The following is a 26,529-nucleotide window of genomic DNA, read 5'->3' as shown; positions in this document are numbered from 1 at the left end:
CTATCGTGGCTCTGGGGACCACTGTGGAATGGGGCTTCCAAGGAGTCACTGCACTCCAGCAATCCGTTCTCCGGTGATCACCAGAATTGCTGAGGTGCCGCCCTGGGAGAGTGGCAGTGGCGCCAAGGCAGTGAGACTTGCTGTCCTCGCTCAGGACAATAGCATTCCTGCTCCCACCTCTGCCAATGCCCCTGTTGTTGCCTATCGGCCAGCGAGGAGAAACTGATGCAGCCCATGCTGAGATGGTGCAGTCTGAAGCTGGGCCCTCCCGGCCCAGAGCTGCTCAAGGTCGTCCTCCAAGACCGTCTGCACGCTCTTCCATTGAAGGCCAGCAGCCTCCCACCACCCATGCTCCAGCCACTGGGGAAGCACCTCGTAGCAGCACTAGGATAGGTAAAGGCACACAAACAACAGGCACTAAGGCAATTAGGGATGGGCAATAAATGCCGGCCTTGCCAGCGACGCCCACATCCCGTGAACGAATAAAAAAAAATACACAAGGGTGAATTGTTCTGTTCTGTTTCCATAATTTCATTTATTCATTGATAAACATGACTTTGAATTTGCATTTGGTGGTGGTTTTTATTTGTGCGATGAGCTGAGGGGGGAAACTAACGTGCAATCAGATGGAGGGTGATTTGATTGTCTTGTGGGAGCGGAAAGGCGGGGAGTGTAAGACTATTGGTGAGTTGGGGGATGTAGTTGACATTATTCATAGCTGGCACGGATCAGGCGAGCACACAGAGCCCTTGCCGACAAGGCGTGTGGTCCCTGTTGCACCCTTGCGTCTTTCTCCATTTCCTCTTCTGGCTTCTCCCCCTCCTCTTCTGGTTCAGGGTCTTCTCCAATCATTGGTGGCAAAGGCTGATCCCTCATGATGACGAGGTTGTGCAGCATACCACCACGAATCTGCCCACCTGTTCAGCAGAGTACTGCAGGGCTCCTCCAGACTGTTCCAGGCAGCGGAAGCATTGCTTGAGGAGGCCTACGGTGTGCTCCACGATGTTACGTGTGGCAGCATGGCTCTCATTATAGGCTTGCTGTGCAAGTGTGCATGGGTTCCTGACCGAAGTCATGAGCCATGGCATGAGGGGATAGCCCTTGTCGCCCAGTAGCCAGCCTTTGACTTGCCGAGGTGGATGAAAGATAGCTGGCACATTGGACTGCTGCATGATAAAGGAGTCATGACTGCTCCCAGAGTAGCGGGCACGACCGCCATGATTCGATGAGTGTACAACCAGCTGCACGTTGAGGGAGTGGAAGCCCTTTCAGTTGACGAAAACGGCCAAGTTAATATGCGGGGCAGGCAGGGCAATGTGCGTGCAGTCAATGGCGCCCTGCACCATGGTGAAGCCAGCAAATCAAGCGAACGCCTGTGCTCACTCATTCTGCTTGTCTCGGTCAAGGGGGAAGTGATGAACTTGTTCCTCATCTGGTACAGTGCATCTGTGACCTCCCTTATGCAGCAGTGCACTGTCACCAGCAGAGGCCCGAAATGATCCTGAGGCATAGAAATTCAGCACCACGGTGACCTTCACAGCCACAGGCAATGCTGTCCTTGCCCTGCTATGAGGCTGCAGTTGTGGCCGCAACAGTTGACAGATCTTGGTCACGGCTTCCTTGGTGAACCTCAGGCATTGGATGCAATCCTCCTCAGTCATGAGGAGGTGAGGGAATTGGTCCCAGAAGGCCCTCATTGGATAGGGCCTCCTGTTCAATGCCCTGTGCGTCCTCTTCCTCCCTCTCCTCGCAGCTTGACCTGCTATGCGTGGTCTCTCTGCATGCTCCCAGTCATGCTCAATGCCCAGCGGGAGCCCTAGCAGACCACCCATGGTTGCCAGAAATGTTGTTCAACTACAGTTGTAACTTTCCGAACCGAAGACAGTACCTGCCAAATCACTCAAGTGTACTTTAGCAACTCTCAGTGAGTATAGGGAATTTCAAAAAACACTTCCTATTCCACCAGCAGCCAGAAGCAATAATCCAGCAACTAACCTGCAACACCTGCATGGTCCCTTTAAATAGCGCTGGTGAGGGGTCCTCCAGGCACTCTTAAGACACATTCAGATGGTTGAGTTGAGCATTAAATGCCAAAATGGTGCATCACTTTAAATAAGTGTTGCACACTGATTGTATGCATTTTCTCCCTATTATACATGCTTCCGGCATTCGGTATTTGCGCATGCGCTAACTCCTATACCAAGATGGCTCCCAGCACATGTTACGCTGGAAACATGCGTGCACAGCCAAGACGCCATCTTGAATGTTAGAGAGGCCACACGGCGCCGAAACAATGGGCACTACATGGCCCAAAATTTAGCACCCATTGTCTTTTCGAACTTTGGTTGTGTCCGACGAAAGCATTTTGAGCTCAACAGATTAGAGTGAAGTATAGGAATTACAAGTCTGAGTATAATTTTTTGCTATACTGCTCTGGTATTAATAGGACAATATTGCCGGAATGGAAGGTTTGGAACACTGTGGAAACAGCCAGGACTAACCTTAAGTTTGTGTTCATGTTCTTTAGTCACCCGCGAAAGCAACTGTCCCTTCCTTCTGTTCAGAGCTTCAATGAGGGCATCACACTGGGCAACAAGACAAGCTTCAAACTCAACACTGTTTTCCTGTATACAAAAAAGACAAAACAAACCATACCGAAAGAGCTAGCCAAATGTAAACACAAAGTAAAACATCCATAAAGGCCAACTGGTATATGGATTCATACCAGAATTGTGACAAGCTGACATCCTTCACTCGTCCACAAATGAACATACCCCCAAATTATCCTGAATAATGTCAAATCTGTTAGTGTTAAATATTTACTTTTGAAGGTAGAACTTTTTCAGGAAATCCAGATCCAGTTATATGTGTGATGGGCATGAGCCGTAATACAGTGGCCCATAAATGCCAATAAGGAACATTCAAATCCAATAGGCTTTAGTTTTCCCTCAGAGAAACATTTTACAATAAATCAATTTTGATGAGATCTTGATCACAAATATTTCACAGAAGTAATGCAGTTAACTATTATTTGTTGCGTGTGCAGAAAAAAAAGGGACTGTTTTCATTTTGTTTAACAGATATCAGTTAGCGCACAGACAACTCAGTGCTTTTGAATATTTTAGCAGACTCTTGCCTCCTAGGTGGACAAACTGTTTTGGGGATTCTTATACATTGCTGGGTTTTTGACCCAAATACAGGAATCTCTACAAAAATCCAGGCCTTTGTGCTCCTCTATCTCTCTGCTTTCATCTATCTCAGTAAATGCCTATCTATCTCTTTTTGCTCTTAAAGTTGAGAGAATACACCAGCTTTTGAGCATAAGGCAAGGGTGGCACAGCTGCAATATCCAGTATGGAAAAAAAGAGGAATGGAGTGGGAGGGACCAAAGAGTGGAAGACTCAAGGAAGAAACAGTAGAAGAAATGAAACAATGTAGAAATGAAGAGAAAAATACAAAATAGCAAACAGGGGGAAAGAAACACAAAAGTAAAGAGCTTGTTATACGTATTCTAGAATAACCTTAAAAAAAATGTGCATCTAAATGGCAACACAGTTCAAAAATAGTTTAATTGCTTCCATGTGTTTCCTAGTGGAACTGCATTGATATGTATAGAGAAAAATAAATATTAAAAAAGGGGAAAAGGTGATCCAACATGGATTTGTATAGGGTAGGTCACATCTAACGAACCTCACTGAATTTTTTGAGGCAGTAACTAAAGTAGTAGACAGGGGAATTTCTATGGATGTAATTTATATGGACTTCCAGAAGGCTTTCCATAACATTCCACATAAGGAACTGTTAACTAAAATTAAAGCTCATGGAATGGAAGGCAAATTATTGACCTGGTTAGGAGATTGGGTATACAGTAAAAGATAGAGAGTAGGGATAATGGGCATCGAAACATAGAAAATAGGAGCAAGAGTAGACCATTCGGCCCTTCTTTGCCATTCAAAATGATCATGGCTGATCGTCTAACTCAGTACCCTGTTCCTGCTTTTTCCCCATATCCCTTGATCCCTTTAGCATTAAGAAATATATCTATCTCCTTCTTGAATACATCTAATGACTTGGCCTCCACTGCCTTCTGTGGTAGAGAATTCCACAGGTTCACCACCCTCAGTGAAGAAATTTCTCCTCATCTCGGTTCTAAATGGCATACTCTGTATCCTGAGACTGTGACCCCTGGTTCTGGACTCCCCAGCCATCTGGAACATCCTTCCTGCATCCAGTCTGTCTAGTCCTGTTAGAATTTTATATGTTTCAATGAGGTCACCTCTCATTCTTCTAAACTCTAGTGAGTATAGGCCTAGTCGACCCAATCTGTCCTGATAAGTCAGTCCTGCCATCCCAGGAATCAGTCTGGTAAACCTTTGTTGCACTCCCTCCATGGCAAGGACATCCTTCCTCAGGTAAGGGTATGTATTTGAATTGGAAGGAAGTGACTAATTGTGTCCCACAAGGATCTGTGTTGGGGCCTTAACTAATCACTATATTTATTAATGATTTAGATAACACAATAGAGAGCCATATATCCAAGTTTGCCGATGACACAAAGATTGGTGGCATAGTAAGTAGTGTAGATGGGAGCATAAAATTACAAAGAGACATTGACAGATTAAATGAGTGAGCAAAATTGTGGCAGATGGATTTCAACGCAGGTAATTGTGAAGTCATTCATTTTGGACAAAAAAAAGGATACATCAGAGTATTTTTTTAAAATGGTGAAAAGCTAGGAACAATGGAGGTCCAAAGAGATTTAGGGGTCCAAGTACACAGATCACTAAAATGTAGTGGTCAGGTACAAAAACTAATCAAAAAGGCTAATGGAATGTTAGCCTTTCTAACTAGAGGGCTAGAATATAAAGGAGGTGGTTTTGCTACAGCTATACAAAGCCCTGGTTGGTCCACATCTGGAGCACTGTGTACAGTTCTGGGCACTGTACCCTAGAAAGAATATATTGGTCTTGGAAGGAGTGCAGCATAGATTCACCTGAATGTTACCAGGGCTTCACGGGTTGGATTATGAGAGATTACATAAACTAGGCGTGTATTCCTTGGAATATAGAAGATTAGGAGGTCATTTGATTGAAGTTTTCAGGATTTTGAAAGAAAATGATAGGGTAGATAGAGAGAAACTTTTTCTACTGATGGGGGAGTCTAAGGCAAGGGTACATAACCAATGTTGACTGTTGACTAGAATTTTGGATCATCAGGATAAGAAAGCATAGAATGGTTGAGCATCTTTAACAGTATCACCTCAAAAAGATTTCCAGAAGTATGGTAACTTCTTAGCAGCTTGATTCAAAATGTTATCAACATTGAGCAGCCAAGAACAGAACAGTTTCTCCAAAAGAATAGTTTCTAGCCCAACTGGTTTAATACAAGGGAACGTAGGAATTTGTAATATTTTGGCTGCAGAGTGTACCTATGAACATATTTTATTCTTGTTCGTCAACTAAATTGAGTTTCTTCGGTCCATAATTATCTAACCAGAAATAGGGTAGCCACGACAGATTACAGTCCACACTGTATTAAATTTAATGCATACTTCCTCTATTTACTTCTAATAGCACAGTAGATGACAGTAAATGCAATAAGGCAATTTTGATTAAAATGTAATTGTTCACGAGGACACTAAATGAATTGATGAAAATGTAACCCACATTAAACAGTGAATTTAATTGCAGTCAAGTCAGATTTTAATTCAAAGCATAAAAATGCATACCTGGACTTGTTGCACCATATTCCTCAGCAGCGCCAAGAATTCTTTGGCATCTTTTGCCTTCTCTGACAATCCATTCAATGCTTGAGAGAGCTGATTCTAAAAACAGAAATACACAAATCAGCTATGGCAAATATTTTTTTTTTAAAAGTCAAGAATTTATATTCTACAGGGTGGACAGATTCTGGTGCACATCTCTTGACAACCCTGCTTAAATGCAATTGTAGGCAAATCTCAAACTTGATGCTTACAAACTCATGCCTTAAATGGCCATAGTATAGTCCTTCGGGTAGAGTTTCTGGTAGTTTTGTGCCCAGACTCCAGCACAAAAGATTGGGTAATTTTAAACGCAAGTTACGCCCCCAAATCACTTGCATTTGTGTTTTCCGCAATCTTTTACGCTGGTTCAAGATTCAATTCATCCGGATCAGGCCCTGCCCACAAAACTGGCCACGCTGCCAGGTTGAAATTGAGAGATTCCGCCCATTGCGCTGGTTCGGGAAGGCTCTTCAAACTGTGCTCGTTTTCTTGTGCACAAGCACTAGTAGGCACGTTTTAAAAGTTTCTTCATACCAAAAAATATTTAATTTATTAAGAAACCGACTAATGTACACCAATGAAACTATTAAATGGTTCAGTATAGTTTTTTTTTAAAAAGTCATTTCAGTGATTTTAAAATCAGGTTACTCACAGGTGGGAGGGACACCCTTATTAAAAATTCTTATTTTTGCTGATAAACCTATTTTCAGCTGTATTAATAAAACTTTACTAGGTTGCCACTCTTAAATAAATACTTTTTAAATGGAAAGAAAAAAACCTATTACATTCCATTACACTGTCCGATTGCGCTGGTTCATGGACGATTTTACGTTTGTGATTATGCAAATTAATTTTAGCAGAAACTTGAAGCCTAACCTAACCAGCACAATTATAAGCGTATTTTGGGCGCAATTGCCCTCATTTTCTTTGCTGACATTTTATAGTCCAAAGCAACAGTGATCTTATTCTTCCAAGATATAAATATCAACAGTCTCAAGTATTTTAGATTAAGTCCATTTTTGTACTTTCAAGAATGAAAGCCAAAATAAATGTAAAATACTTGTTCTTGGTCTTTATTCTTCAGCCTTCAAGAAATGTATTTTACATAATGGTACAACTTCAGTCGATTTCAAATCTGCAGACAACTTAAGTGACTATCAGAAACTTCAGCCTATTGCAACCATTGAATAAGGCACAGATTCAATAGTACATGAGGTCAATGAGGATGGCAAGGGCATGAGGGTGAAAGTGGAGGAAAAAGAAGCAGAGGAGTTGTGCCAAAGTTAAGCTTATTCCTGGATGATAGGAACAGGCAGGCAGTCGTAGCCATTTTTCTCCAACTTTCTAGCTAAGAGCCACTAGGTATAAACAAGGCAATTACAGGAGTCAGCAGAAACAAAATAGACTTATATGATGAAACCAATGAACAAAGAATATTAGAACGGGTAGTGAATTGCCTGAACGCTATGGTGCAGATTGGGCTTTAATCAACAAGACTCCCTCAGGGACAGACCTCATGCTGGGACTATTCACTCAAGTTCAGCATCAGGGGTAAGCAGTTTTAGTTTTCCACTGGCATTAGAGTTTGCTATGAAATGAAACAGGATACGTCACCAATCTTTTAACCATGTTTATTTTTTACGACGAAAAATTAATTGACAAAAAAAATGCTGCTGCTGCCGCTAAGTGGAATTTTCCTATCTGTACTGTTGTGCAAGTTTCCTGGGAAAAAGTTTTACAAATAGTCTTACCATCCTCTTGCAGATTTCTCCTTCCACACTGCCACTGTCCTGTCTTGGCTGTCAAGAATAAGTAACTTCTACATGTGTTGTACAGATATCCATTTACTTTAAGATTTTATTTTCATTCCTGTCCGATAACAGGATGAGACATCAGCATGGAATCAATGTCAGCAGCTATAGAAATTCAGGTGGTGAATCTGGCTACTAGCTTATTATTAACAATAATGAAATGCTTTCACTTCGTACAGACGCTGCAGTTTGTATTGCAAATGCAAACTGAATCTGGAATTGCGGCTCAACTCAACACTGGAGCAAAAAAGGAGCGAGACACCCTGGAGTAGGGAGCCTCATTACACTTTGCTTCAGAGTCAGCACTGGCTTTGACTCCCAATTTAAAAACTATGTGCCGTTTCATTTCATAAGAGACTTGTTCTTTTTCATGGGATTTTTAAGCTTATCAGCATTCTAGTCACTGCAAAATAGCTGCTGTAATTACTTCATTTCTGTTGTCTCCTGCCTTTGGATTGGGAAGGCAAGAGTATACAAAGTGAATATAGAATATAGATTACAACTAGACATATTCATCTGAGTAAACAGTCACCAAGTTGACCAGGTGACAAAAACAATTAGAACTGATCGTACTATTACCTTCACATCTGTTCATTGTCCGTGCTTGCAGGGTCCCGTGATGAGACAATTGGAATGTCCTGGAGGGCCGTGGACTGTTTAGTTGGTATGTGTCAGGTGGCCTTGTGCAGTTGAAACTTATTTATGATTAGCAATCTTTATTTGATTAATACCTTCCTTGATTTCAGTGCTAACTTCAAAGCAGAAAGTGAGAGGATTATAACTGTGGCCAGTAACAATACTTTAGTGTAGTTTCCCTTTGGTCAGGTGGCTAACAATTTGAGGTTAGCAGAGTACTCCACGAGTATATAATCTCATGTGAAACCTGTCAATCACAAGACACCTGGTCAAACGAAGTTGTTACTTCCAAGATCTACTGGAGCTTGAGGCATAATATTTTGAAATGGGAACTGCAAATAAAGCATTGTAACTAGGTAAAATCTGCTGTGTTTGCATGCGGTTTGTCAAAGTATCAGGTGCCCAAAGATCAAACAGGTATGGAGGCAACCTAGACTATTTCTAGTACATAACAATGGTCAATACAGTTCACTATTCAGCCTGTGGCCCACTATGCCAGATTACTTTGTGCATACAGTTACACTTTGGTTCAAAAGGAGCATGGTCTTGTCTGTGGAATAGGCTTTTTGACTGCGGCATGAGAAAATGTATCTGGACAGAGTTCGAATTTTTAAACAAAAACAAATACATTTCCAACTACATGAAGGGTACAGCAGATGAGTCTTTGCCTGATCTAGGGATCAGCCTAACCATTGCTGAACATTAAATTATTTTGCAACATTAATATTCCACCCCTCAATCAGCTAGTCTTGTTTGGATGAGAGTCAAGGATGCTGGCTGAGAAAGAATAACCGTACAATACTGAGTATCTAAACCTATGACTTCCCTCAATATTACAGGATCTCCTTCATAATATTCTAACAACTAACCCTTTGTTTTAAGAAAATGTAAGAGACTTGTCCCAGTCCTTGTTTCAGTTACCAAGTAATATTCATTGTCTTTTCACAGGCTGGACTGGTCATGACAATGTGAAACAAGTGCTAGTTAGACAATCATAAGTTGGGTCAGAACTAAGCATCATGCCTCATGCAGACAATGCTAATATGAGACAAATTCCTTTGCAAAAATCAGGCCCAGTTCTTCTGGTATGTCATTATCGACATGATTTGTTAAGCTAGATTCTCACCATTTGTTTCTGTATATTCTGTTGAAGGGCCTCAGCCAAAGCATTAATCTCTGTCTTCTAGAAACTGAAATGATCACATTTGTATTTTCAGTATTTCCCATCTTTTTCGTGCGAATGCAAAATTCAAGCAATTGGTCAATTAGTGCCTTTCTCTGACAAACACTTATTCCACTGTACTATCCCTACCAATTTAAGTTGAGATCTGTACATTATCTTCTATTGCATCAATTTTGTGAATAATTCCCTGGCATAATTCCATAGAATGCCCTCTCCTCTGGGAACAGCTGGACTCACCTTTGAACAAGACCATAATGGCCAAGACCATTTAATTATGTTGAACATCACAATCTCTCTTTCTAGCGTGTGGACATTACTATGATCATTGGGTTTCTTTCCCCTCTTTAATAAGCTCTAAAATATATATGTTTTCCTAAAGCCTCTTTCTCCTCCTTGCATCCTCAGTGTTGAAATGAGCACTATTATTCAGTCTCCTACTTTAGCTCATTCTCTCTTAGGACCTCAGATCTGTGGCTTTCCTTACCTCCATCTGTCTCCCTTTATTTCTACAATGTACAATTTTTAGAATCCAAGTTTACCTTCACCTAATTACTGCTACTTCATTTGCCTTATTTTGTCTCTTACTTTTTATAACTTGTGGGTCCCACACAGTGAACTGTAGCTCTTCATACACGTTATTAAAAATTATCCTCGATATATACTTATTTTTCAGGCCAACCTGGCCAAATCTTTCAAAGGGGTGTTTTATTTATCGTTTGAGGGTCCATGTTTAATTTGAATTGTTTTAAGCACAATAATTATTGCTTGGGAGATATAATTCTTGCCAGATTTAAATAAATGATCCAATGACTATACAGTTTCAAAATAGTCTTAGTTATCTATAAATAACCTACTGCTCTCCTGAAATCCAAGCAATGGAGCTCTCATCCATTTTCAGACTTCCCTGGAACAGGTTTGTTGTCTTTGGTAGTCTTCAAAGTAGCACGATTTACATCACTCTTGTTGGGTATAGATCAGTGAATGATCTCGCGTGTAAAACTTACTTCAGTATGCAGATTGAAACAGGTTTCCTCCTCCACTCACAAACTATCTCAGTTAATAATGTGAAATTGTCTTATGCTTGCAAAACCTTACTTCCTGTTATCACTTTTGTATTGGATGTTTTCTGCATTCCCCACACCAACCACGCAAAAGTCCTATGATCACTGTTACTAGATAATTGCAGACTCTGGCCACTAGATGGCTTTATTACCTATTCCAACAAATCGCTCAAAAATGCTTTCTGAAAACAATTCAATCAGCATTTATTTTCTCTAACTTAAATTACTAAACATCCAAAGTAAGGATTTAAACAGAATTTTTAAATTATATATTTCAGAACATGATTAAACTTATCAATTGAATTATCTTGCATCCTTTAATGCCTTAGTTAACGTTTTATTCTATAAGCTTCCAAAAGCATGGGCTTGGACTTGATATTTCTGCCCAGAACAGAGTTTCTGTTCATTTAAGTTTGGTTTCTATCGTCTGATCATGTTCCGTGCATCTAATTTTCCAGGATGCATCCATATTGTTCAGTCAGCTATAGTAATAGAATATTTTTCTTTCACTTCCAGCAGCTTCTACTCTTGTTTTTCAAAATTATTTGAAGAAAAGCTATAGGACAAATTTCAAAAGCTTTATTCAGGTAGTTATCCGCACCCCCCCCCCCTCCCCAACACGTAGTCTACAGGACACAACACAGGGAAAGGATTTAGGGGGTGCTGGTGGACAGATGGTCGTAACTGCAGTGCGCAGCGATAGGCAAAGCAAATAGGATTTGGAGTTGTAGAAGCGCTTTGGGATGTTTTACTATGTTAAAGCTGCTATATAAATGCAAGTTGTTGTTGCTATTAAAGCATATAGAATAAAACCAAGTCACAAAACATAATACTGCACCCATACAAGGCAATGGTTTGTCCCCAACTACAGTGCAATGTGCAGTTTTGTTACTATGTTACAGAAAGGACAACATGGCACTAGAAAGCACTCAGAGGGCTACCCACCTGATACTTGAGCTACAAGGAGGGACTACAGAAGCTGAATTTGTTTACACTAGGGAAAACTAAGAGGGAATCTTAGAGGTCTTCAAGATCCTTAACGGTATCAAGTTGAACCCTGAGAATCTGTTTACCTTGGCCCTGAGAAAGAGGTGAGGAGCCTGGGATAAAGCTCAGAAATGGGCGGATCAAATATTAACTACTTCACGGGGGGCGACAAATGTTTGAAATAGACAGACCTGGGGAGGCAATCAAGATGGGTAACATCAGTAATTTTAAACACTGGTAATTTTAAGAAGGGAGTTGGGACATTTTTGAGGGATGTAAGCAGTGAACCGCTTGCTCTGGAACCAGCTACATGGACCAGAATGATCTTTCTCCTCCTGTTTATTCCTATGAAAGTCTAAACCTAATGGAAGGTACGGGATAAAACTTCTGCAATAGGAAAGACTTTCCTGTGACTGAACAAAACAGATTCAACTCAAGAGGCACTGACATGGCACTGAGGACTCAGCCTCCCTATCCAGAGGAGGTTAAGAATTCAGAGAAGAAGAATTCAACTCTGTATCCTGTCCTTCAGTGGGACTCTTGCACACTTAGGGGCTGAATGTTAGCTCACTTTACTTCCTCTAAAATCCATTTCTCCCCCTCTAAAATGTTGTAACTGGGTGCAGCTAGATACAATACTAACATGCGAGATGTCTCAGGATATAGTGGTGATTGCTTGGAGCACAAAAAGAAATTATGAATTGGTATTTTGTACAGATTTAGAATTGGTGTTTCATCATGGGCTGGATGATGTTCAATTCTTTATTGCATAATTAAATATTTTATTCAATATTTTAGCTGGACAGTTGGAGCAACAAAAATATTATCAGAAAATGCAATGTGTTGGATGTGGTACATGATCAAGGTAATAACTCCGAAGTTGAAAAGTTAAAAATTATGGTCCATACTGTTTTTCCAAAATGTGTCATGATATTTAGAAGATCAATACCACCTATCAGGCAGTATTCTAGAGCCAGGGATTTATATTGTACCTCATCATAATCACAATCCTATGTAATCATTATTTTATATTGTAAAGATTAAAATATACCGAAGCCACCAATTAAATTAAAAATAATCACTTTCAGCAGCAATAATACATCATTGTTCTGTCCTGCCAAACAGATGACGGCCTAGTCAATAGACTGAATCAACGGCTGATCTTCACCATGAAGGATTCTATGCTCAACTTGCCAGCATCATAGTTCAATCACGCCCAGGTAGAATATTAAAATCTAATAGGTAGTAAAGCTACCTTAATTTTTCATTATCTTCACACACCACAGTTCTTTTCTAGAATTACAATGAACTCAAATCAGAAGACAGTGAAAGTATCAGTTTCAAAAGTATAGTCTTAACTGGCTGTAAGGAGATGCATTAGAACAGACTGGTTAGCACCTTTCAATTTTCTCTCCTTCCCTATAAGAGGCAATTTATGGCACCACTGCATAGCAATAAACAACTCTCGGGAAGATTTTACATTTTGACGCTCCTGGACCATGCCAGGAGTGCATATTGGAGAACTGTGTTCCCCAGTGGTTTTCCATCTATTAAAATTGACAGAAAATTACAGACTAGTGGTACAGAATTCCTGATATGCAATCAACATGAACCTGGAGAAAAATCTCTTGTATGTCTACTGTCCATACTAAACAATATTTTAACTTTGCATTAAAATTTATAATTCCTGTATGTATTTATGCTATTACAACTGGTTTTGCTGCAAGTAAAAAAGGTACAAACTTCATTTGTTAACCAGTGTACAATTTAGTCAGAGCCATTGCACTTCAAACAAAGTAGTTTGACATACATTGCATTTTCTTGTCAGATCTTCCACTCAGCTACTTTATATGCAGTAACATTCGTAGACATTTCTAAATCATTACTGACATATTTCTGCATAGCTCGTAATACCTAGGAAAGTCGACTTTGGAATTTTGTTCTTGTCAAGAAAAAGTGCAATGCTTGTATTGTAAAGTTGCAGATAGAAGCAGTGGTTAAATGGATTGGGGAATGAAGCTGCTGCTGAAGTGGTAGATCATGAAATACATGTTGAATTCTTTTCATCGTTACAATTTTAAAATCAAATTTAAGTTCCGAAAAAAAAAATCAAAAATTGAATTCTTTTTATAGTAGTGGTTCTTAAAATGCAAGGAGCAAGAGTGGTCAGTAAGTCCATCATACGGCCATATGTTTTCACAATGTACGTTCATTAATGCAGTACCAATTTAGCAGTATTTACTGACAGTTGGGAAGCAAATTCAGAAATACTTACCAAAATCACCTAAAAAGGTACTAATTAATATTGGATTGAGAATAGCAGCCAAAATGACTGAAGTACACAAGCATATGTATTTCTACAGTTTCAGACATTGGTTACACGGTATTTGTTTTGCTGCACCGTAGACCTACAGTATGCTACTTTAAATATTGTATTTTTTTCAATTTAAGTGAATTTTTCTACCACACTTATCACTTCAGCATCTTTGATTGCGATCTAACTTTAGCACAATCTATAGGAGACAAAGGACTGATGCATATAAATGGAATATTTTCACCACAATTTTTTTTAAAAAATCACACCATGTTACCAAGTGTCTATGAGTAGAGAATACATTAAAAACTATTCAGATTTTCAGCTTCTCCAATTTATTCTAAGGAAAGAGTAAAGGCAGCTGTCCCAACTGCCTTAAATTGGAAAATATGCAGTTGCAAGTATCAAGTTAAAACTGAGTCAATTTCCAGCATGTTGTACAGAAAAGAAACTATGATGCAGTTAGTTACCTGCAGTATTCAATATCAAAAAAGTCAGACTAAAGCAAACATAATTTGCTAAGAAAGGGTCATGTGAACACAGGTATCGCTGAGAACTGTATAGATCAAATATTCGTACAAGATAACCATTAAAAAGAACAGACTTAAGATAGAATCATGGAAATCACAGCACAGGAGGCGACCATTTGGCCTATCATCCCTGAGTCAGTGTTCCGTCTTAGTGATAATCCTCAGTCTATGTCCCTTTGTTTAAAAAAAATGATTTGCCAACCAATGGAAACAATCTTTCACTGTTCACAATCTCAAAACCTTCTGTTGTAGTAGGAAAGAAATACCATTGTTCAAGTATTTCTTCATAACTATAGCCTCTTATTCCTGGCATCGTTCTAGAAAATCTTCACTATCTTTTGTATGACTCAAAGATCTTTCCTATAAGGGATCCCTGGAACTGCATACAAACTCCAGTTTACTTAATTAACATCTTGAAAAATTCAAGATTACTTCTTTGCTTTTATAGTCAATGCCCTATAAAATTCAGAAACCTATTTGTTTTTAAAATGGCTTTTTTACCTGCTCCCCCACCTTTAAAGATCTTTGTTGTTCCACCATTAGATCTCTGTCCTTCCACTTGTAAAAATCTTACCAATTATGTTAGACTTCCTTTCACTCTTTCCCTCGCACCACCCCCCCGCCCCCCCAAAAAAGTTACAACTTCACATTTTTTCTGCATTGAGCTGCATCTGCCACATTTCTGCCTATACCGGTCTATTGTAAACAATTTTACAACACCAAGTTATCGTCCAACGATTTTTATTTGAAATCTACAAGCTTTCGGAGGCTTCCTCCTTCCTCAGGTAAATGTTCAGGAGCTCCTTGAAGCCTACGCATTTATACATCACAGAACAATACATGGTGTTTACAGACTGCCCCTGCAACTGCCCGTTGCCAAGGCAATCACCGTGTTCACCGCAATCACCAGTCTAGGTCTTCCTGCATTCTTCCTCATAGCTAGTCATGTCCCCTAATTTAGTACTATTAGCATATCAAGATCAATCCTTTTCTGTCTATGCCTAAATCATTTATCTAAATGGAAAACAAAGCAAAAAAAAAATCCGAGTAGAGATCTGTAGAGCATGCTACTTCTCACCCTACCAATCATTTACCCTAATTCTTTGCTTTCTGTTTCCTAATCATTTATGTGTCTATATTCCCTTAATTTTCCTAACAAGGGTTCATACTGCACCTCATCAAACTCCTTCTGAAAATCCATACACAAACATCTACTTCATTCCCTTTACACTATTTCCTGAAATAAAATGTATTGATCAAGCATAACCTTCCATTATACCAATTAAATTAACATTAACATTATGGACTCAAAATTTATTCACAATGGTAAAACTTACTGTCTTGTAATTTTCCTTTTTCCCTTTTCTTAAACAGGGGTGTTAGTTACCCCCAGTGACAATTCCTTTTTATGGCTGAAATTGTGTCCTTAGTTAGGGCAACCCCTCTTATTTTTCCTTCTCCATCTTACCGGCAAATCTTGTAGCTGGGAATATTTAATTCCCAGTCTTACCCTGACTAAAGCCAAATTTCAATCAGGGCTACAACAACCTATCCCTCCATTCATTTTCAATCCTCTAGTTTTATTTCTAATGCTTCATACAGTCACAATAATCCTGATCCAACTCGCTTTCCCTTTTTATTTTTTATTATTTCCCATCCTTGTGTTTAACCTCTATATCTGCCTTTTAGTCAGTCTCTCCATACTCACACCTTGAGCTTATGATTTTAGACTACATTGCATCTTTGCCACACTAATTCTTAACTCTTCCCCAAATGTCCTAAGATTTCCTCCGCTCCTTGCCTTAATAGTTTAACCAAAGGTTTAGTCAGAATATTCTGAATTAAGTAAAATGCAATGGAAATGAATATTTCTCCAATTCTGTAACAAGGATAAAACCAGAATCTATGACCCTACTCTTAGCAGAGGGTGCAGTCAACCATTATTATTTTTGTGTTTTTAGGATTCAAGTGGTGGTGGTGGGGGAAAGAGGGGGCAAGTCTGTTGTCTTTCTTTGATATTCAGCATCAGATGTACCAGTATTTTTAGAACAATGAATTACAATCAGCATGTCATTTCAATTTTTAAAAAAATCACTCATGTTGATCAAATACAAAATAGAATCAATAATCTTTGATGAGTTTTAAGTAGACTAGTACTGAAATGTACAGTTAATATATGTGAAAATCAAACTGTGAACATTCTGTAACATATGAACTTCGACTCGGTGTTTTGTGTTCATATGGACACAAAGTAAAATTGAAAAATCCCAACTTGGTGATAAAGAATGGGATTTGTAATCCCTCAACCATGTTGCAGATAATTAAATAAAAAGCTATTTGCACCTTGCGTATCCAATATGGATGACCTACTTTCCCCGAATGCACCAATTAATATAGCACAATCCTCACTACTACAGTTATTAATCTTTTTCCCCTTTCCATTCTTCTGTCTATCTAGCACCAAGCTACTCTACTGTGCATCAGCTTCTCCTGTACTTGCACAAGCAAGTCACAAGAAGCTAGCTAATTACTTTTACAATGCTCTCCTGGGAAGATGGTCCTTAATTTGAACCACTTGCATTTGAAGGTCATTTGTGTATTGCATGCAGTCAATTTACAAGCAGCTCAAATTTCTCATTAGATGGATAAGTATGTCAAAAAGCACCTAAAGATTGCTTTGGAGGCTTCAATAAATTCTTTATAAATGAAGTAATTCAGTAAATGATTAACCAGTAATCAGTCGTGACACTATTAATTCATACAGAGCTATAGACCACACTACAGCAGAAGTCCCCATGCTTTTCTGCTACATGCATAGGTTGCGCAGCCTGCAAGTAAGTTGCAAAGTCGTCTCTATTCCCAAAATCAAAATTAGTGAAAATATGTTAAATAGTTCCGTTTAATCTTTATATTAATCTCAGTGCCAAGTAACACTGCCCGCTGCTATGTGTCAATCAAGTGTCCACACACTTACTTGCTTAAATATGAATATGCAAACTGCAGATTTATTATTCCACAAATTGCTCTCTACAATATCAAAAAAACAGTTGTGCCAAAAATCGAAGATAAATAAATGTGACTTAGAGCCATGCAGGATAGTACAGGGTTGTGTACGTGTTTAGTTTTGCTATTTGTATCCATTTTATAGAAAGCAACTAATAGTTTGCAGTTACCAACATTGCAATTAACTGAAAACAAATTGGGCCAACATTTTTTAAAAAAGGATAAAGTTGGTATTTCAAATATGCACATTCCTGTAGTTTTGTCAGTGGGTCGTTAATTTGGAAGAAAAGTAGACAGACATTCTCTCATCTTCCGTTATGAGGAATTTCATGTACTGGCTGAAAAATACAAGTACAATGCACATACACCAAGGCAGCCACATACCAAACAAGTCAACCTATCGAATTTAAACCAGTAAATTTTACAGTTGGGTGACTGGAGCCATCCATATAACTTTAGTAAATTGTTTCCATAACAAACTGAGTATGGGATTTATATATATATCACACACACTATTAACTGGCCGGCAAAGTTGTGATATACAGAAACTCCAAATCAAAGTCCTGATCTTAAATTTATGCAAACATAAAATAAATACTGGAAAAGAATATTAGGATTTAACAGTGTGTGATGTGCCCATATTTAGCTGAAACAGTGAATTACTGATCTGTATAGTACTGTTGTGGGTAGCAATGAGCAGAGGGCTAGCAATCCCTGCTGTTTTGGGGCGGGGAAGAGGGCGAATGAAAGAGTGAGAGGGAAAAGAGGGAGAGAAAGAAATGAGAAACTGCAATGTCAGTATATATTCTGTATATTGATTTCATGTCCAATTAGCATAACCTAACTTTCATGAAATGTGGGCCATATTGAATTTCTGAGGACTTCGACATAAAGCCCTTAAAAACTAGGCCTCAATTAATTACCATCAAAAAAGTTATTCTGAAGTTTACAACTAAATGAGGCAATTTCAAGCACTGGCTGCCTCAAGACTAAACAGCTGTAAAAATTTAGTTAATTAAAAATGCAACATGTAGAACTCATTGTAAGCAGAAGCTGTTCAGTCAGGTATTAATGCAGTTATTTCCTATGGCAACATTAGGACTGAATGTAACTTGGTCTGCTGGGTGTAACGACCCTAAAAATAGAGGTGCTGCACTTACCACCTTGTTGCCTCCACCCACCATTTTACCAGGGCCTTTAAAAGGACTGCCCAGAAGCCTGCCTGAACCAGACGGGAGCTTCCTTAAATTATGCAAATTGGGGTCTCATGACATAAATATAACAACTTGCATTTATACAGCACCTTTAACATAGTAAAACATCCCAAGGTGCTTCACAGGAACGTTATCAAAGAAAATTTGACCCCACTGAGCCACATAAGGAGATATTAGAAGAGGTGACCAAAAGCACGGTCAAAGAGGCAGGTTTTAAGGAGCTTCTTAAAAAGGAGGAGAGAGGGGTTTAGGGAGGGAATTCCAGAACTTAGCTGAAGGCACGGCTGCCAATGGTGGAGCGAAGAAAATCGGGGATGCGCAAGAGGCAAGAATTGGAGGAGTGAGGAGATTTTGGTGAGTTGTAGGACTGGTGGGGTTACAGAGATAGGGAGCAGTGAGGCCATGGAGGGATTTGAAAACAAAGATGAGACTTTTAAAAATCGAGGCGTTGCAGGACCAGGAGCCAATGTAGGTCAGCAAGCACAGGGGTGATGGGTGAACAGGATTTGGTGCAAGTTAGGATACTGGCAGCAAAGTTTTGGATGAGCTCAAGTTTACAGAGGATGCAAGGTACTAAATGCAATTTTGAGGTACAAACAGCTGGAGGCAACCTACAAAATGGCCCAAGTATCAATTTTGTGGGGCCTGGAATGCTCCTCCTGGGCCCACAAGAAAATTCCAGGCAACTGCTGGCCTGCCTAAGGCTCTCCCTGGGATTGCCTCGCCTCTCCTCCCAAGCTGGCTGTGGATTGGCTCAGCATGGGGGCCGGCTAATTTCCCGTCCTCCCAAAACCTGTGAGCTGCAGTGGGGTGCCAGAGAAAGAAAATCTGTACAAGGTTTAAGCACAATACAGAATTGATTAGATCTTAAATAGAAACCATAGCCATAATTTTGAACTCCCCTCCCTGCCCCAGACGGGCAGAAAAGCACCAGGCGAAGGGTTAAAATCCTAAAAATCTAAATCCCGCCTCCAACCCACCAGGTTTCTGGCTGCCATAATATTTATGGCTGGCAAATTCAGGCCTTGGATGAGGCTCATGCTAAAAGCAGTCAATCATCGGCGCCGTGACTCAATTTTAACGTCCACGCAGGGGGAGTCCCCAGCCCTCCCGATTCTTATGCCGATGTTAAGGGAATCCCCAGCCCACTGACTACCAGGAACCATGGGTCAAATTACAGCTCCCACCTGCCAGCCAGGTAGTCAGACAGGAATCCTGGAAGTTTTCAGCCTCCACATCCCCGACCTGGCCGGGTGCACTGCCCGCTACTGGGCTCGTGCGCACTCTTCCTGCCCACACGCAAAAATCAAGGCCCATGTCTCTTGCATATCATGAACACAATAATCATCTGGTTATAATAACGACCAAGATCACTTCAGGGGTTGAGGACACATATACTGTACTTTCAGTACTAACCATTCTAATGCTGTATTCAAAATACAAGTCTCAAAGACATCCTTTGGATTCATACTTTCATTCCCATAGCACATCAAGCTCCCCCATGATTGGGCTGCTCGTGTCAGAAGGGTTTTTCATTCTGCATTCAAAACAAGGGCACTTTGGGTTTAGCAATGCAGTAACCCTTCAAACCATTTGACAGATGGTTATGGCCCTCCCAGTTATGGAGGAAGCACATGAAACACTTGCTATAACATTTTTCAAAAAGACAATATTGGAGGTCTTAGAGTTATAGCTAGCTACCATTACTGTGCCCCAAAGCTTACATCAATCCAGTGCAAACCTAGAGCAAAGTGTATTTAAAACTCTTATCAGCCTGAATAGAGACCTTCTGTATCAGAACTACTTTCATAACTAGATGCCACAAGAAAAGGTGCAGTGCTTCATAAGTAGTCTTCAGCTCTATCATTCAATTTCCAATCTGTAAAAATACAGAAAAAGGATTTTACTAGATTGCAGCAGACACTTAAGGATTCTTCTGCTTTCAGTCCACAAGTAATTTGTATATAATTTGTTTTTAATTCCCATGCTCCATTATCAGGATCATAATTTTGTTGTAAATGTTGAACGGGTGACTTTACCCGTGAACTGTTTCAAACCCCCTTCCCAGCTGCAGCCCAATTCATATTCCTGGCAAGATTAGTGAGTTAACATCAAATGCATAAGCATGACCTCAAGAGGTGAAGATAATTGGATTTTTTTTTAAAAATCCATGGGATGCTTTTTTTTCCCCCCATAAAGAGAACAACTGATGCTATTTGTTTAAGAGAACAACCTTTGAAGTGATTAATGATCTTTTAATTGAGCTCACAAGGGGGGGGATAAAAAGGGACAATGTGGCACCATGGTCAAATGGCGAATCCTACTTAGAGAGGCAAGTTGGAAGTCTGGTAATCAATCTGGAATGAGCTTGGGTGGAAGAGAGTTTTTTTCCCCCAATATCATCGGGGTTTAAGTGCATTGATTTTCAGTGACATTAGTAGGTACAAGGTTGAGTCAATATCTTAGAAAATGAAACCTTAACTTGTCTTTTCCTCAACATTTCAAACACTTTCTGCTTTTGAAACTTTAAAATACATAAAATTAGAAATTACTGTTGGTAATCAAAAGGCCTTTAAAACACAGTTTAATGCCTCTGTTAAAATAGCAGACAGAGGAGAGTCATTAGAAAACATGAAGCATTCACCCAGTGTTATTGGCAACATTAATTTCTAGCTTATGTTGCCCTTTTGACTGTCAGAAAGGATTTTTCTCTTGCACTAAAAATCATTACACACTAACTTAAAAAAAAAACTGAAGTGCCTGAAAATGTAATTTACAGGAAGGAGCACGTGGAAGTGAGTTTTGTGCTCTCGTGGACCGCACTGAGTGCCTCCAAACTATTACTCCCTCATTGTCACTTCACATTTCTTTGTAAATACTGAATGTTATAAGTGTGTGTCTGTACCAGGTTACTGCATACATATGTAACTTTGAAGCTGTTTTCAGTTTCTCTACACAACAGAAGAAATAGGAGCAAGAGTAGGTCATCCGGCCCCTCGAGCCTGCTCCGCCATTCAACAAGATCATGGCTGATCTTCTACCTCAATGCCATTTTCCTGCACCATCCCCATATCCCTTGATGCCTTTAATACCTAGAAATCTATCAATCTCTGTTTTAAATGTACTCAATGGCTGAGCCTCCACAGCCCTCTGGGGTACAGAATTCCAAAGATTCACCACCCTCTGAGTGAATAAATTTCTCCTCATCTTAGTCCTAAATGGCCTATCCCTTATTCTGAGATTGTGAACCCTGGTTCTAGATTCCCAGCCAGGGTAAACATCCTCCTTGCACCCTGTCGAGCTCTAAGAATTTTGTATGTTTCAATGAGATCACCCCTCATTCTTCTAAACTCCAGAGAATACAGGCCTAGTCTACTCAATCTCCCCTCATACGACAATCCCGCCATCCCAGGTATCAGTCTGGTGAACCTTTGTTGCACTCCCTCTATGGCAAGTAAAACCTTTCTTGGGTAAGGAGACCAAAATTGTACACAATACTCCAGGTGTGGTCTCACCAAGGCCCTATATAATTGCAGTAAGTCATCTTTACTGCTGTACTCAAATCCTCTTGTAATAAAGGCCAACATACCATTTGCCTTCCTAATTGCTTGCTGTACCTGCATGTTAGCTTTCAGTGACTCATGTACAAGGACACCCAGGTCCCTTTGAACATGAACATTTCCCAATCTCTCACCATTTAAAAAATACTCTGCATTTCTGATTTTCATACCAAAGTGGATATCTTCACATTTTTCCACATTATATTCTATCTGCCATGTTCTTGCCCACTCACTTAGTCTATATCCCCTTGAAGCCTCTTTGCATCCTCCTCAGAACTCACATTCCCACCTAGTTTTGTGTCATCAGCAAACTTGGAAATATTACCTTCATAGTTTCCTTTCTTTAGGTTTAAGACCCTAGTTTCAGATTGAACTACATCACTTTCAAACTTAATGAAGAATGATATCATATTATGGTCACTCTTCCCTAAGGGCTCCTTTAAACAAGATTATTAATTAACCCTTTCTCATTGCACAATACTAGATCTAAAATAGCCTGTTCCCTAATTGGTTCCTCAACATACTGATCTAGAAAACTATCTCATACATTCCAGGAATTTGTCCTCTACAGTATTAGTGCTAATTTGGTTTGCCCACTCTATATGTAGATTAAAGTCCCCCATGATTACTGTATTACCCTTGTTACATGCACTTCTAATTTCCTGCTTTATACCATGCCCTACATTACCACTACTGTTTGATGGCCTATAAACAACTCCCACCAATGTTTTCTGCCCCTTGCTGTTTCTTAGCTCCACCCAAACTGAATCTACATAGAATCATAGAAGTTACAACATGGAAACAGGCCCTTCGGCCCAACATGTCCATGTCGCCCAGTTTATACCACTAAGCTAGTCCCAATTGCCTGCACTTAGCCCATATCCCTCTATACCCATCTTACCCATGTAACTGTCCAAATGCTTTTTAAAAGACAAAATTGTACCCGCCTCTACTACTGCCTCTGGCAGCTCGTTCCAGACACTCACCACCCTTTGCGTGAAAAAATTGCCCCTCTGGACCCTTTTGTATCTTACATCTTGATCTTCTGAGCCAAGATCCTCTCTCACTATTGTACTGATCTCCTCTTTTATTAACAGCGTTACCCCGCCTCCTTTTCCTTTTTGCCTGTCCTTCCTAAATGTCGAATATCCTTGAATTTTCAGTTCCCAGCCTTGGTCACCCTGCTTCCATGTCTCTGTAATGGCAATTAGATCATACCCATTTACTTCTATTTGTACCGTCAAACATCTACCTTGTTGCAAATGATGCGTGCATTCAGATAAAGTGCCTTTAATTTTGCCTTTAACATTTTTTCCTATTTTGACCTTACTTGCTGCTGGCCTTTGTTTCTGCTGCCTTCCAATTCCACTTCCAGCTTTGTTACTCTCCCTTCTGAATCTCCTCACAGGTTCCCATCCCCTGCCAAGTTAGTTTACGGATCATTACTGGACACTGTACTCATACAAAAAGAGCCAACATACATTAGAATAGCACAACAATAGTAAATGTAAACTATATGGGAATATCACTGCAATTTTGTTTCTTTTGAGTGATTCTCATCACTGATTGCAATATTTAATTTCCAAATTCTAGTAATTCTGCAAGTTTGATGGTCTACATTCTCAAATAAAGCATTCAAACCAGGGAAGCTCCTCATCTCAAATAGAAGCTGTAACTAATTTAAGAAGGTAAACCTTCATACAAGATAACAGCCTCAGAAATTTATTTTGAGGAGAATCAAGTTTTTTAAAAAATAAAATATATAAAAAGCTGCATTTTAGCAGTTTGTTACTTTTTCTTGGGGGGTGGGGGGTGGGGGGTGGGGGAGGAAACAAAACACTAAACAGTGACACTCAGAAACCATCAGCTCATTTTGAAACTTTTCTGTCTCAAATTCATGGAAAGTGGGAGAAATTAACATCTGATTAATTGGTTCTAACTGTCTCCAGCCCTGCCTTGAGCTTGACGCATGAATTAAAACAATGAATGCCATACTAAAATGCTAATAGCTGGCATGCGTGGATTAAATTTAAAATGATTTTATAACGGACTTCTCAATGCAAATAATTATTCTATTACATTAGAGATGCATCACTAATAAATGAAGATTACAATTACATATATGAAATATATGACTTTGGTAACAGAAGAAATGATAAGGCTCTTCTATACTCTCTAGGCTAAGTATAATGGCCCAGAAATTGCACTGAGCAGCAAACAAATGTTGCTCAGCACTTGTTAGATATAAACACAACCACAAACTATTTGCAAGCTTTTGGACAGCAACTTGTTTCACTGGTGAGCCGCAAAAAGTGCAGTGTCCTTTCCCGGGCTTCTATGAGCTCTGAGAGCAGGTAAAGGATCTTTTTCTCCCCTCAAACAATCAGCTTGAAGGATCCTTGACAAGCCACAGTCAGAACCAGGAAGCGAAAGCTATAACAGTAAATTCAAAGTAAAATCAGTTAGAGAAAGCAAAAGAAAGAAAGGGTAAGAAATATCACGATAAAAGAATGACAGAAAAAGTAAAAAAAATTAAAATGTTTAAAATTTTTTATAAATGTCCAACAATTAAAGTCGGAAGTAATGAGATTCCACATTTTTAAAAGTTAATTTTCAGTGCCAGGGAGGTTGTTTGGCAGTTATTAAGACTTACCAGGCCATTAAAAGTTAGTTTAGACCTAAAAAAAAACCCAGTGTACCCTTTTTTAAAAAAAAATGGTGAGATTAGTTAGTTTCCAGCTGGGCAGGAGAGCAAGTTTGTGCTGGTCCATTCATTCAGCCGGTGAGCTGTCCTTCCCATGCAGCTTTCAAATGAGCAGGGCAAATGGTATAGCAAATTTCAGATTTGACTGTGCCTGGGTGCTCGCCGGAACTTGCTCTTCCATTTGCCCTAAAATAACGATGAGCCCTGTTAGCATCGCCGTTATTATATGAGCAATTTCCGGGCCATTAAACACAATTAATGCATCCCAATATGAAGGACTCTACTGCTCGGGCGTTTTGTAAACATTTTGAATGGCTTTAACATTAAGAAGTCTGACATAGGGACACGTCTGGTAAACAGAATATTCAGCTGTCAGTGGTTTATGATTAATGCATTGTTGCTGATAAACTGCCCCAAAATCTCCAAGTTTGAGCTAACAAACAAAATATTATCCAAATCAAATCATAACTACATCTGAATTGCACATCTCAAAATACGGGTCATATTACATCTGTTCCTGGTAATTATATAAAGTATGTTAGTAACTGCATTAATTAAATCCATAAATTCCAGCCATCTAGGTGAAAATCAGGCAGCCACTTTTTCCAAATGTTCAGTGAAGTATTAGAATTTTACAATACTAAGCAAACTGCAAAATGAATCTGCATTTTCTTATTCTGCTGTTTAGCCCTTTCCACCATTCACTGCTGTATGCACACGTGCCAATCTTATTCTACAAGCTAACTTTGCACCAGAACTATTTTCATGCTACCTCATTCAATACAGCAATTAAATGTTATTTCATAGCACATCTAAGCAGTCAGTCCGCCTCAGAGGACCACAGAAAGTAAAGAATACACCAAGGATACGTCTAAAAGGCTAATACATTAAAGACTTTTGTCAGTTTTTATGAGCACAAGTTCTTGATTATTTCTAGAACCAGTTCACCCACTAAACTTTACTATAATTGAGTTCCAAAGCAAATCACTAAAGCATCGCTGTTCCTTTTGTTTGGGGGGGGGGGGGCAGGAAGAGAAAGGGTGGAAAAGGAAAAAAAATATAAACCAGATCAATGAAGAGTTGCCTCAGTTTCAACAGAATCTCTAGCCTAACAGTCCAATATCTGTAGCAGGCTTTTAAAACTAAACAAAGAACTAAAGAACCAGATGGCATATTATTCCAAGAGCTTAGTCTTAAATAACTGTAGAAGTATTAGAAATTAAATTTCTCTCCCAATTTCACAAAGTGTAGGATCATGATGTTGGGATTTTCCCTTAACTGCTTTTGAAATCCTGCTGCACTCATTCTCAGTGAAGGTTAGCTTAAGGTTGCAATCCTCACGTGACATACCTTTGAACAAAGCTACTGGTCTTCCCAATCAACTGCAGCCTGCATTTCAGCATCATAAAGTCAATTGTAATTTCTAGGCTCTACGGAACAGCAAATGTGTCATAACTTGACCTTTAAATGAGCCACCTCTGCTGTGTGCGTGCGGGCGTCCGTCCCAAATCTGGAAGCCCCGCTGGCTTTATGATAGTTAAAGATCCAAATGTACCTCATTGAGGTACTTAAGGCACTTATAACATATTAATTAGTTGGAATGATTTTTTAAAAACTTACTTAGGCAGCTTGCCCACCACTTCTGATACACAATAAATAAATTACATAAAAAACCATTGCACCAAGTTAAAAGAAAAAATCAACCTACTTTTCCACCCTGCTCTGATGTCTCCCTCCCTCCACTCACCCCCCACCCCCTCCG

General features: G+C 39.5%; 1 protein-coding gene across 1 annotated transcript in view; it reads right to left on the bottom strand.

The window, feature by feature from the left end:
• Positions 1 to 26,529, bottom strand: part of trim9 (tripartite motif containing 9) — a 73,061-nt gene that overhangs the window by 34,381 nt on the left and 12,151 nt on the right. The window contains exons 2-3 of the mRNA XM_067991637.1: positions 5,729 to 5,824; positions 2,502 to 2,624 (exon numbers count right to left, since the gene is read on the bottom strand). Coding sequence (XP_067847738.1) covers positions 2,502 to 2,624; positions 5,729 to 5,824 — 219 coding nt within the window. The remainder of the gene's footprint in view (positions 1 to 2,501; positions 2,625 to 5,728; positions 5,825 to 26,529) is intronic.

This window comes from Heptranchias perlo, chromosome 10 (assembly GCF_035084215.1).
Source record: "Heptranchias perlo isolate sHepPer1 chromosome 10, sHepPer1.hap1, whole genome shotgun sequence".
NCBI lineage: Eukaryota > Metazoa > Chordata > Chondrichthyes > Hexanchiformes > Hexanchidae > Heptranchias > Heptranchias perlo.
The sequence above is the reverse complement of the archived record's forward strand: the minus strand, read 5'-3'. Positions and strand labels throughout refer to the sequence as shown.